The 13,517-nt window shown below is 47.8% G+C and overlaps 1 protein-coding gene across 1 annotated transcript in view; it reads left to right on the top strand.

Moving 5' to 3' along the window:
* Nucleotides 1-13,517, top strand: part of LOC143280294 (uncharacterized) — a 101,118-nt gene that overhangs the window by 52,955 nt on the left and 34,646 nt on the right. Inside the window, exons 2-4 of the mRNA XM_076584923.1 lie at nt 1,992-2,137; nt 3,981-4,130; nt 5,899-5,972. Of these exons, the coding sequence (XP_076441038.1) occupies nt 1,992-2,137; nt 3,981-4,130; nt 5,899-5,972 (370 nt within the window). The remainder of the gene's footprint in view (nt 1-1,991; nt 2,138-3,980; nt 4,131-5,898; nt 5,973-13,517) is intronic.

The following is a 13,517-nucleotide window of genomic DNA, read 5'->3' as shown; positions in this document are numbered from 1 at the left end:
CCCACCCCAAAGCCTACAACTCTACCACCCGCATCCTTGGACATATATATATGGAGAGAGAGAGAGAGAGAGAGAGAGAGAGAGAGAGAGAGAGAGATGATTTTTATCCAATTCTGCGAACTCTTTCTCTGTGCCTGCGTGCAATTCATTTCAAAGTCTTTGTGTCTATCTCTCGCTGTCTCTATGTCTCTCTGTCTCTCTCTGTCTCTGTCTCTGTCTGTCTGTCTCTCTCTCTCTCTCTCTCTCTCCTTTTGTTGCTGCTGCATTGTTTCACTCCTCCTTTTGCGCCCCCCCCCCCATCTCTTTTATTTTCTTTGCAGCCAAGGTGAGAGCGATAAGCATGTAGGGACAGATTTTGCATATACTTTTATCAGCTTTTCTAAATCCCTGTTATCAGTTATAGGCGCGCGCACGCACACACACACACACACACACACACACACACACACACACACACAACACACACACACACACACACACACACACACACACAGAATGAATGAATGTCCGTGTCGTTGTCAACATCACTATCATCACCATCATCATCACCATCATCACCACCACCACCACCATCATCACCATCATCATCACCACCGTCATCACCCCCATCACCACCATCACCATCATCACCACCATCATCACCACCACCATCTTCACCATCACCACCACCACTACCATCACCATCATCACAACCATCATCACAACCATCACCACCATCATCATCATCACCATCACCATCACCACCATCATCACCATCACCACCATTACCATCATCACCATCATCACCACCATCACCATCACCACCATCATCATCACCACCACTATCACCATCACCGCCACCACTACCATCACCACCACCACCACCATCATCACCACCATCATCATCACCACCATTACCATCATCACCACCATCACCATCACCACCATCATCATCACCACCACTACCACCATCACCATCACCACCACCACTACCATCACCACCACCACCACCATCATCACCACCATCACCACTATCATCATCATCACCATCACCACCATCATCATCATCACCATCATCATCATCATCACCATCACCACCATCATCACCACCATCGCCACCATCACCATCATCATCATGACCATCATCACCATCACCACCATCACCATCATCACCCCCATCACCATTATCACCATCACCACCATTACCATCATCACCATCACCACCATCATCATCACCACCAACACTACCACCATCACCATCACCACTACCATCACCACAACCACCACCATCATCACCATCACCACTATCACCACCACCACCACTATCATCACCACCACCAGCACCATCACCATCGCCACCGTCACCATCATCATCACCATCGCCACCATCACCACCATTACCGTCATCACCATCATCATCATCACCATCACCACCATCATCATCATCACCACTACCACCATCACCATCACCACTACCATCACCACCACCACTACCATCACCACCACCACCACCATCATCACCACCATCATCATCACCACCATCACCACCACCACTACCATCATCACCATCACCACCACCATCACCATCACCACTATCACCACCACCATCACCATCATCACCACCACCACCATCATCATCACCACCATCACTACCACCACCATCATCATCACCCCCATCACCACCACCACCACCATCATCACCACCATCACCCCCATCGCCATCACCACCACCACCACCATCATCACCACCATCACCATCATCATCCCCATCACCCCCATCACCCCCATCACCATCATCATCACCCCCATCACCCCCATCACCACCATCACCATCACCACCACCATCACCATCACCATCACCACCATCACCATCACCACTATCACCATCACCATCATCAGCACCGTCACCATCACCACCACCACCACCATCATCACCACCATCACCATCACCACCACCACCACCATCACCATCACCACATGGTTCATGCTGTGCCCTGTCTGTGTGGTTGCAGACGTTCGCAGGGGAAGGAGAGGCGGCGGTGTCGTCGTTCATCACCTTCGTCATCCTGCTGGGCGGTGTCGTCGGCGGGCTCGTCCTCGTCGTCCTCGTGCTCCTCGTCTGCAAGTACTGCGTCAAGGGCAAGAGGATCGGCCGGAGGTGGGTGGGGTTGGGGTGCTGAGGGTGGGGTGCTGAGGGTGTGTGTCTGTGTATGTGTGTGTGTGTGTGTGTGTGTGTGTGTGTGTGTGTGTGTGTTTCTCGGTCGGTCTGTCTTTCTCTGTATTTATCTGTGTGTCTGTGTCTGTACGTACGCGTTTACGTGTATGTGTGTGTCTCTGTGCTTGTATGTACATGCGTGATTGTGTGTGTGTGTGTGTGTGTGTGTGTGTGTGTGTGAAAGGAAGAGAAAGAGACGGGAGGTGGAGAGAGAGAGACAGAACGTTGGAAGGAAAAAAAAGAGGGAAATGTAAGCAAACTGGTAGGAACAGCTAACTAAACAACTGTTTATTTACAAATTGAAACTAGTATGTTGGTTCCACTACCATTACCACAACCATCCTCATCCCCCTCCTCCTCCTCCTCCTCCCTTTACTCCCCCCCTCCTCTCCCTCCTACACTTCCTCCTCCTCCTACTTCTGCTCCTCCTCCTACTTCTGTTTCTCCTATTCATCCTCCTCCTCCTCCTAACTCTACTCCGCCTACTCCTCCTCCTCCTACTCTAACTACTACTCCTACTCTTCCTCATCCTCCTTCTCTTCCTCCTACTAATCCTCCTCCTACTCTTCCTCCTCCTCTTACTCCTCCTCCTACTCCTCCTTTTTTCTCTTCCTCCTCCTCCTCGTACTCTTCCTACTCCTCCATCCTCCTCCTCATCCTCCATCCTCATCCTCCATCCTCCTCCTCCTCCTCCATCCTCATCCATCCTCCTCCTCCTCCTCATCCTCCATCCTCCTCCTCCTCCTCCATCCTCCTGCTCCATCCTCCTCCATCCACCTCCTACTCCATCCACCTCCTCATCCTCATCCTCCTCCTCCTCCATCCTCCTCCTCCATCCTCCTCCATCCTACTCCTCCATCCTCCTCCTCCATCCTCCTCCTGCTCCATCCTCCTCCATCCTCCTCCTCCTACTCTTCCATCCTCCTCCTCCATCCTCATCCATCCTACTCCTCCTCCTCCATCCTCCTCCTCCATCCTCCTCCTGCTCCATCCTCCTCCATCCACCTCCTCATCCTCCTCCCTCCTCCTCCTCCCTCCTCCTCCTCCATCCTCCTCCATCCTACTCCTCCATCCTACTCCTCCATCCTCCTCCTCCATCCTCATCCATCCTCCTCCTCCTCCTCCATCCTCATCCTCCACCCTCATCCTCATCCTCCTCCTCATCCTCCATCCTCCTCCTCCATCCTCCTCCTCCTCCTCCATCCTCCTCCTCCATCCACTACCTCATCCTCCTCATCCTACTCCTCCATCCTCCTCCTCCTCCTGCTTCATCCTCCTCCATCCACCTCCTACTCCATCCACCTCCTCATCCTCCTCTTCCTACTCCTCCATCCTCCTCCTCCATCCTCATCCATCCTCCATCCTCATCCTCCATCCTCCTCCTCCATCCTCATCCATCCTCCTCCTCCTCCTCCATCCTCCTCCATCCACCTCCTCATCCTCCTCATCCTACTCCTCCATCATCCTCCTCCATCCTCCTCCATCCTCCTCCTCCTCCTCCATCCTCCTCCTCCATCCTCCTCCTGCTCCATCCTCCTCCTGCTCCATCCTCCTCCATCCACTACCTCATCCTCCTCATCCTACTCCTCCATCCTCCTCCTCCATCCTCCTCCTCCCTCCTCCTCCTCCATCCTCCTCCATCCTACTCCTCCATCCTCCTCCTACTCCATCCTACTCCATCCTACTCCTCCATCCTCCTCCTCCATCCTACTCCTCCATCTTCCTCCTCCATCCTCCTCCATCCTACTCCTCCATCCTCCTACTCCTCCTCCTCCTCCTGCTCCAGATCCCTGCGGGACGGCAGCCGGGAGGTGGGGCGGCCAGTGCGCGTGGTGCAGCACTACGAGACGATCCACTCTGAGGGGCTGTCCGACCCCAGCACCACTGCCTCCATGGACGGCATCCCGCTCAGCCCCAGGAAGTTCCTCGATTTCAGGTTGGGGGGTGTGTCTGTGTGGGGGTGGGGGTGGGAATGAGGGTGTGGGGGTGTTGTGCGCGCGTGCGTGTGTGTGTGTGTGTGTGTGTGTGTGCGTGTGTGTGTTGGTGAAATGTGTGGGGTGCTGGTGTGTGTGTGTGGGGCGGGGGGTGGGGGTTGGGGGTACTGGATGTGTGCAGGTTGGGAGTGGGGGGGAGGAAGGGGGTGTTGGCATTCCTCTTTTAACGTTCTTGGATTTCCGGTAGGTGTGTGTTTGTTGTGGGTCTGTGCTTTGGGGGCTGTGTGGGTGTGTGTCTGTGTCTGCGTGTGTCTGTGTCTGTGTGTGTGAATGTGTGCAGTGAGGGATGGGGGTGGGAGGACAGCATCCCTCTTAATCCGCTTGATTTTCTTTACTTCAGGTAGGTGTGTGTATGTTGGTGGTGTGTGTGTGGGATGGAGGTGTGGTGTGGTGTAGTGTGGTGTGTGTGTCTGTGTGTGTGTTGGTGGTGTGTGTGTCGGGGTGGGTTTGGGTGAAGGAGTGTGTGTGTGGGGGGGGGGGGTGAAGAAGTGTGTGTGTTGGTGGTGTGTGTGTTGGATGGAGGTGTGGTGTGGTGTAGTGTGGTGTGTGTGTGTTGGTGGTGTGGGGGTGAAGGAGTGTGTGTGTCGGGGTGGGTGGGGGTGAAGGAGTGTGTGTGTGGGGGGGGGGGGGGGGTCTGGGGGGGTGTAGGAAGAGAGCCGAATTGGGAAGGGTAGGCTGAGGTGATGGGGGTGAAAGTGAGAATCGTGTGTTGTTGTCATTCGGTGTATTCTCTCTCTGTCTCTCTGTCTCTGTCTCTGTCTCTCTCTCTCTCTCTCTGAAGATGGTGATTATTCTTCGTTGTAGTAGCAGTAGATGTAGCAGTGTTAATAAAATTATTATTGTTGTGTCGTTATCGTTAATGTTGTTATTGTTGTCACAAGGACAGATTGGAAGACTGGGCGATGCCTAAAATCTTTATCCTTGAGTAATAAAGTTTTTGAATCTTGAATCTGTGTGTGTGTGTGTGTGTGTGTGTGTGTGTGTGTTAGAACAAGGGCGTGTGTGTGTGTGTTAGAACAACGGCACATATGTAAGGCGGCGAATGTGCTAATATCTCCACCGTTGGAAAATGAACATTCATTCATTCATTCGTTCATTCATTCATTCATTCATTCTCTCTCTCTCTCTCTCTCTCTCTCTCTCTCTTACCCCCCCCCCTCCACCCCCACCCTCTGTACCCTCATCCATCTCACCCTTTTTGTCTTCCCCACCACTCCACTTCACACTTCTTCCCTCTCTACCTACCTCCCCACTCCCACCCCACTCCCTATTACCAACTTGGAAAACATAACTTTTTTTTTTTTTTAATTCCAGAGCATCGATTCCCTTTCATCCGATCCCTTATACAACGTCATTTCCTGTGTTGCGCGTGCTTGACGTCACAAAGGCTAATATGTGCTTACGCTTGTCTTTTTGTTGCACAGATCCCTTCTTTTTTTTTCTTCTTTTTTTTTCCTCTTCTGTTTTTTTTTTCTTTAAAAAAAATATGTTGTCACTATGAAAATGGGTCTTTAAAGCTGCCACACAGAAAGAAGGTCGTTCCATGTATGTGTGTGTGTTCGGGGTGGGAGGGTAGGGGCTATGTGTGTGTGTTGGGGGGGGGAGGGGGGGAAAGTGGGTGTGTGTATGTGTGTGTGTGTGTGTGTTGCTTTCATTTCTCATTTTTTGATTGTTTTTTTGTTTTTTTAAATTTGTTTTTCACAATTGTAGGACGCGTGGATCGCGAAGAGACGAGAATGAGGAGGCAAACGAACGGACGTACCTGAGAGCGAGTTATGAAAAGGGTGAGAGGTGTTCGTTTTGTGTACTTTTGTTTTTGAGTTTGTATTTTTTCTTTTTTTTCTTCTCTTTTTTTCCCCTTTTTGGGGGTGGGGGGTGGGGGGTGGGGTTTTTTGTGGGTTTGTTTTTTCGTTACACTTTTTGTTTGTTCTCTCTGTCTCTGTCTCTGTCTCTCTCTCTCTCTCTCTCCCTGTCAGTGTTCAGTGTTCTCTCTGTCTCTGTCTCTCTCTCTCTCTCTCTCTCTCTCTCTCTGTCAGTGTTCTTTCTGTCTCTGTCTCTCTCCCTCTCTCTCTCTCTCTCCCTCTCTCTCTCTCTCTCCCTAGCCCTGTCAGTATTCAGTGTTCTCTCTGTCTCTCTCTCTCTCTCTCCCTCTCTCTCTCTCTCTCTCTCTCTCTGTCTCTCCCTCTCTGTGTGTGTCAGTGTTCTCTCTGTCTCTCTCTCTCCCTCCCCCCCCCTCTCTCTCTCTCTCTCTCTCTCTCTCTCTCTCTGTCTCTCCCTCTCTGTGTGTGTCAGTGTTCAGTGGTCTGTCTGTCTGTCTGTCTGTCTGTCTCTCTCTCTCTCTCTCTCTCTCTCTCTCTCTCTCTCTCTCTCTCTCCCTCTCTGTGTGTGTCAGTGTTCAGTGTTCTGTCTGTCTGTCTGTCTGTCTCTCTCTCTCTCTCTCTCTCTCTCTCTCTCTCTCTCTCTCTCTGTGTGTCTCTCCCTCTCTGCGTGTGTCAGTGTTCAGTGTTCTGTCTGTCTCTCTCTCTCCCTCCCTCCCTCTCTCTCTCTCTCTCTCCCTCTCTGTGTGTGTCAGTGTTCAGTGTTCTCTCTGTCTCTGTCTCTCCCTCTCTCTCTCTCTCTGTCTCTCCCTCTCTGTGTGTATCAGTGTTCAGTGTTCTCTCTGTCTCTCTCTCACTCACTCTCAACTGAGATCTAAGTTGCTGAATTTACTACACCTATTTACTGCCTTTGATACATTCATTGTTTCTTCGTTGTTATTGTTTTGTTGTTGATGGTGTGTCTTTTTTTGTTTGTTTTTTGTCTATTGTTTTTTATCGTTAGGATGTGTGTGTGTGTGTGTGTGTGTGTGTGTGTGTGTGTGTGTGTGTGTGTGTGTGTGCGCGCGCGCTCGTTTGTCTAGTCGTTTTTTTTTCGTTTCATCTGAAACAGTACCAAAGAGAGAGACTGACTCAGTGGCAGGACGATAGGCAGACGGATGGGCAGATCAACAAACAGGCAGCAAGAGATTGACGACATGGCCATGATTGTAAAACACCTCGAGTTGTTCCTGAAAGCAGGGAGACAGAGACAGAGAGCCCTTGATGGCAGAGCAAAACAACCCCATTACTCCTGTCCCAAACATCAAGCACACATCATGATAAAGTCTCAGAATAGCACTGACGGGCTTTCATCACAGGCTGCAGGATTCATGCATCTATGACCAGGGCAACGACACACTGATGTGTCTGGTAGATATATCGAAGATAATATGAAGGCGTGAAATGCAGCATAGCATAGCAATTGCATCAGATATAAATCAGATGTGGCATAAGAGAGCGTAGTGAAAAATAGCAACTGCGTTGGTACAAAATAGTCAATGGAATAGGTAAAAGAAATAGATAAGAATAACTGAATGCATCGGGCAAATGATAGTACTTGCAGGAGGTGCAGAACTGCCTTGCGTTAGAATCAAAATAGTAACTGCACAACGCAAAAACAATGAAAACAGTTATGAATAGCTGCATATTAAGGTACAAACACAGTAATTTTATTCGGAGTGTTTTATACAAAGTTGTAGCTGCGCAAGGTACAGCATGGAAATTGCATCACGCGCAGATAGATCATCGCATTTGGTACGAAATGTAAATTTTATTAGAAAGCAGTTTTACACCCACACTCACCACCCCACTCCCCATCCCCCAACCCCCACCCCCTGACACGTTCACACACACGCGCGCGCGCGCACGGACACACGCACGCGCGCGCACACACACACACATATACACACATACATACACACACACACGCGCGCGCTCGCACGCACGCACGCACACACACACACACACACACACACACACACACACACACACACACACACACACACGCACGCATGCACGTACGCACGCCGGCACGCACGCATGAAGGGTGCAGGCAGAGAAAAGCCAAACAAGGCCATTACTATGTGTGTGGGTTGTTTTTGTGTGAGAGACAGCCAACGAACAGAGAGAGACAGCATGACAAACTACAGTTAAAGTCGAACAGTATCGATCGCCCTGTCCCCACAGCTTCCAGTCAAGGTCAATCTCTGACAGAGGGACAAACGAAACGAAACGAAAATTTTTATTCAGCATAGGTCACAGCCCCTTCCGAAAGGGATCCAGATACTTCTTCTACGTTCATGGGCTGCAACTCCCACCTTCACTCGTATGTACACGAGCGGGCTTTTACGTGTGTAACCGTATTTACCCCGTCATTCAAATACAAATTCGATATTTATTATAACGAATAAACGAATAAAGGAAGTGCAAGAAAGCATCTCCGTTGACGACTTCTTGGGATAAATCAATGTCATGACCAAAGCATCCATTATTTTCTATTTAACTGTGTTAGCGCGCCTCTTTTAAAGGCTTTATATAAATGTATGGATAAATTCTTCATTTTGTTATTTTGGCTTGTCATTAGCAAGGTAACATTAAAAAGACATGGGAGAGGGAGGGAGGGAGATATATGATTATGTCATCTGGAACAAACTCCCCTATTCTGTCCGACACGCTCAGTCTTTGTCCTCATTCAAATCAGCTCTCAAAACTCACCTTTTCCACAGTTGTTATAATTAGTTTTCCCGCCGTGTGTGTCAGTCTGCGATTATTGGTGGGTGGAGATAGGAATGGGGCTGTATCGGTATAAATGCCTGGTGTGTGTGTGTGTGTGTGTGTGTGTGTGTGTGTGTGTGTGTGTGTGTGTGTGTGTGTGACCTGTCTATTTTGTGATGCATATAGCCAAATGAATGTTATGAAGTGTATCTGCATTATTGTATGTATGTGTAATTGTATTTGTAAACGCTCTGGGGTCTCCGGAGATAGGGCGTCCAAATATCCATTATTATTATTATTATTATTATTTGTATTTCTTTTTCTTTTCTTTCTTTTTATCACAACAGATTTCCCTGTGTGAAATTGGTGCTGGTCTCCCCAGGGAAAGCGCGTCGCTACACTACAGCGCCACCCATTTTTTTGTATTTTTTCCTGTGTGCAGTTTTATTTGTTTTTCCTATCGAAGTGGATTTTTCTACAGAATTTTGCCAGGAACAACCCTTTTGTTGCCGTGGGTTCTTTTACGTTCGCTAATGCATGCTGCACACGGGACCTCGGTTTATCGTCTCATCCGAATGACTAGCGTCTAGACCACCACTCAAGGTCTAGTGGAGGGGGAGAAAATATCGGCAGCTGAGCCGCGATTCGACCCAGCGCGCTCAGATTCTCTCGTTTCCAAGGCGGACACGTTACCTCTAGGCCATCACTCCAATATATATATATATATATATATATATATATATATATATATATATATATATATATATATATATATATATTAATGGAAGACTGAGTGAGAGAATGGAAGTTAGATGTGAAGATAGAGAGGAGGGGGGGGGGAGACAGAGGCAGGAAGGAGAGAGAGAGTGTGTGTGTGTGTGATAGGGCCATCGATAGATAGAGGGGAGGGGGAGACAAAGAGAAGGGGGGAGAGAGAGAGACAGAGCGAACGAAAATGTTTTACGGAACTTCGGCCATGGATAACAGTTGAAAGCCAGAGAACTGGGAGGGGGCATTGTAACATTTACTTTGCATCACAAAACATCAGATTGTACATGGACACGATCTTCTTTCACTTGATCACGTTTGAGTAGATGGTTTCTTCTATTGATGGCATGGAAAGCTGCAATATTTGTCAGTTCCTGCGTTCTTTGTTTGATCGAAGAAGAAGTGCACTCAAGGACGTAGTTAAACAGTTTAGTCCGTAAATCACTGTACCTAGTACAAACATTAAAGGTATTCATTTGTTCAAATCACCTTGGCAGTACGGGCAATGTTTTAAAACATAATTTTCATTGAAGTGAAGTACATTAATTCTGGCTCGAGACAACGCCATCCTGAAATGATAGCCATCAGCATTGGAGATTATTTGTCTTCTTCAAACACCTTTAACGAAAATGCCTGATTTGGTCTCTAATACCGCCTGACCATTCTTGAATGAACATGTGTAGAATTCGTTACTTGAAAATTATCAGGATTTCTTTCACGTCACCAGCTTCACAAACACCTTCCTGTAACCACACACACACACACACAGATGCCTATGGGGTGGAAATGGGGAAAAGATAATGGACTGTTTAGTTAGAATGTTCGTAAATGATCGACATTGTGTTTGATTTTAAAGACTGAATAATGGAAAGGTTGGTTTTGTTGTGGTTGTTTTTTCATGTAGGCCTCTGAGTCAGGACATTGGGAAGAGATGGGGGGACGTATTGACAGTAGATTTCCATCGGCATTCAGGTAGATACTTATAATCATGCATGACACGTTTAACTTTGGGGAGGGAGAGAGAGAAAGAGAGAGATGCAGACACAAACAGACAAAATGTGGGATGACAGGGGTGAAGGAGGAACATGTGGCATAGGGAGGCTCTTCAACTGTTTCTTTTCCTTTCATTTGTAGGTCATAAACCGAGGTCCGAGTGGTATATTACAAAGGGGTTACAAAAGAATTACTGAATTAAAACAGGGTAAAAAGAGTGAAAGGATAGAAAGCACCTCGCACAGGCCAGGGACATTTTGAGGCCAGTCACAAAAAGAGGTTTTCTGTTGTTTTATTACAATATTAATGGAGAAGAAGAAGAGAAAAACAGAAGACAATGCAGCAGAATGTTGGGCAGCTGAGTGTGGGTGACGCTGAGCGTGTGTTGGAAAGCAACGCTGCGTGAAGACTGACCGGCCGGAAGCCTAACAGCTTTCAGTTTAAATTCCAATTTAAATAGCGTTGTGCCACACGAGTTACCTCGACAGGTCAGTGGTTGGACACCGTCACTGTAGTAAAACTGTCATCCGCTTCACGGCGTGTGCTGTTCGTTGAATTACGGTTATCGTAGCCAGCTGAGCGCTTGGCTACATCTACATACATTTCTTCTTTATATATATATATATATATATATATATATAGTTATAGTTATAGTTATTGTTGTTTTGGGAGGGCCTCCTTTTTCTTGTTTTCTTTGCGTTTGTTTACTTGTTGATTGTGGCTGACAGCTGAGTATTGTATTGACGGGGTCCACGGCAGTATAGCCAGACTTCTTGATTTGTCTTCTGTGTTGTTTTTGGTTTGGGTTTTTTTTATTACATCATTTTCTTCCTTCTTTAACCTGAAATTCGCAAACATCGAAGCGGTATCCTCTGTGTGCATGTATGCGCGCGTGCAGGTGTGCATATGTGTGTGTGTGTGTTTCTCTCTCTCTCTCTCTGTTCTTGTCCAAAGCCTTCACCCATAGAAACAAGTCTATCTTTGGTTAATGACGCATGATTACATACCAGTCTGCCCATCTATCTTTTGTCTTTTTCTTCTTCTTTCTGTCCCTCTCTCTCTCTCTCTCTCTCTCTGTCTTACTCTGTTTGTCCTTTCTCTCTTTTCTACCCCTTGTTTGCTTTACATATATTGGCGCTGTTCTTTATAATGGATGTTGACACGGAAGCCCCCCCTCCCCCCCCCCGGCCCCCCCCCCCCCCCCCCCCCCCTCCCTTACCCCTGTTGTCACGGGCAGAAAGGCCTAAACAATAAACCATTCAGACTTCTCTATCTCTCTCTCCCTCTCTCTCTCTCTCTCTCTTGTTCGCTAATTTTGCTGATTTTCTCTGTTTTACACCTCTGTCTCTGTCTCTCTCGCTCCCTCTCCCTTTCTCTCTCTGTATGTATGTATGTATGTGTATCTCTCTCTCTCTCTCTCTCTCTCTCTCTCTATATATATATATATATATATATATATATATATCGTTTTTACGTCTCTATTTCCACCTCCCTTTTCATCTCTTTCCTCATCCAACTCACTCTTTCTCTACGTATTTCCCTACTCTCTTTTTCATTCGCTCGCCCGGCGCCTCACCCACCAAACCCCTCTCTCTCTCTCACTCTCTCTCTCTCACACACACACACATACACACACACCTACACACATGCACACACTCGCGCCTGTTGCACATGCACACGCACACTCATGCAGGAAAGTACAAACGCACGCGCAGAAAGCTTGCGTGCGTGGCGGCATCAAAGGCCAGAAGTGGGCCAAACCTGCCCATTAACTGGGACAGAGCACCAAGCACACAACCTTGTCGACAAACAAGGGGCTTTAAGCGCCACGGGTCGCATGACATTACAAAGGCTGAAAAAAACAACAGCAAAAAACACGTAATGATAAAAACAGAGAACTTTCTCTCTCTGTCTGTCTGTCTGTCTGTCTGTCTGTCTCTCTCTCTCTCTCTCTCTCTCTCTCTCTCTCTGTCTCTCTCTCTCTGTCTCTCTCTCTCTCTCTCTCTCTCTCTCTGTCTCTGTCTTACATATCTCTATCTATCTATCGATCGATCGATCTAGAAGTGCGTGCGTGCGTGTGTGGGTGGGTGGGTGGGTGGGTGTGTGTGTGTGTTTGTGTGTGTGTGTGTGTGTGTGTCTCTCTCTCTCTGGAACTTCACGCTGTTATCATTTTGTTGTTGTTGTTGTGGGGTTTTTTCGGTGTGTGTGTGTGTGTGTGTGTGTGTGTGTGTGTGTGTCTGTGTGTGTCTCTGTGTGTGTGTGCTGTTGTTGCTGTTGTTGTTGATGTTTGTATTTGCTCTGTGTGTGTGTGTGTGTGTGTGTGTGTTGTTGTTGTTGTTGTTGTTGTTGTTTTTCTTGGTCGCTGTTGCTGTTCCGTTGTTGGTATTTGTTTTGTATTTGTATTCAGATTGTCTTCTGCTTTCTTTTCTTTTTCATAAGGGGTGCTGTTTGCTGGTTCGTATATTTGTTGCTGCTGCTGTTGCTGTTGCTGTTGCTGTGCTGTTGCTGTTGCTAGCATCCTTGACATTCAATCGTGCGTCGTTGACTCGGCAAAACAACCTCATTAACTGGGTCGGTTGCGTCAGACAAGACTGTCGACAAAAACAAAAACAAAACAAAAAGAGAGAGAGTCAAACGCAGGTATTAGGGATCGCATGACACGCAATAGAATCTTTTACAACAGCAACAGCAACATACAAAAAAGGAAAAGAAAAGAAAGAACATAGAGAGAGTGCCTGTCTGTCTATGTGACAGTCGCACAAATAAGTCTGTCGCTTGACCGGTGTGACGTCTTGGGGGAGGGATGGGGGTGGAAGTGAAGCTTGAAGGAATTGGGGCGGGGAGGGTAAGAAGAAGGGTGTGGAAGACATCGCTGACGTAAAATCCAAAAGTGTGTTATGGTAGTGGAGAGAGAGAGAGAGAGAATATGTGTGTGTGTGTGTGTGTGTGTGTGGCGTGTGTGTGGTGTGTGTGTGTGTGTGTGTGCGCGCGTGCGCA

The sequence above is a fragment of the Babylonia areolata genome, chromosome 3, assembly GCF_041734735.1.
Source record: "Babylonia areolata isolate BAREFJ2019XMU chromosome 3, ASM4173473v1, whole genome shotgun sequence".
Taxonomy (NCBI): Eukaryota; Metazoa; Mollusca; class Gastropoda; order Neogastropoda; family Buccinidae; genus Babylonia; species Babylonia areolata.
Note: the sequence above shows the minus strand (reverse complement) of the source record. Positions and strands in the feature narration are given on the sequence as shown.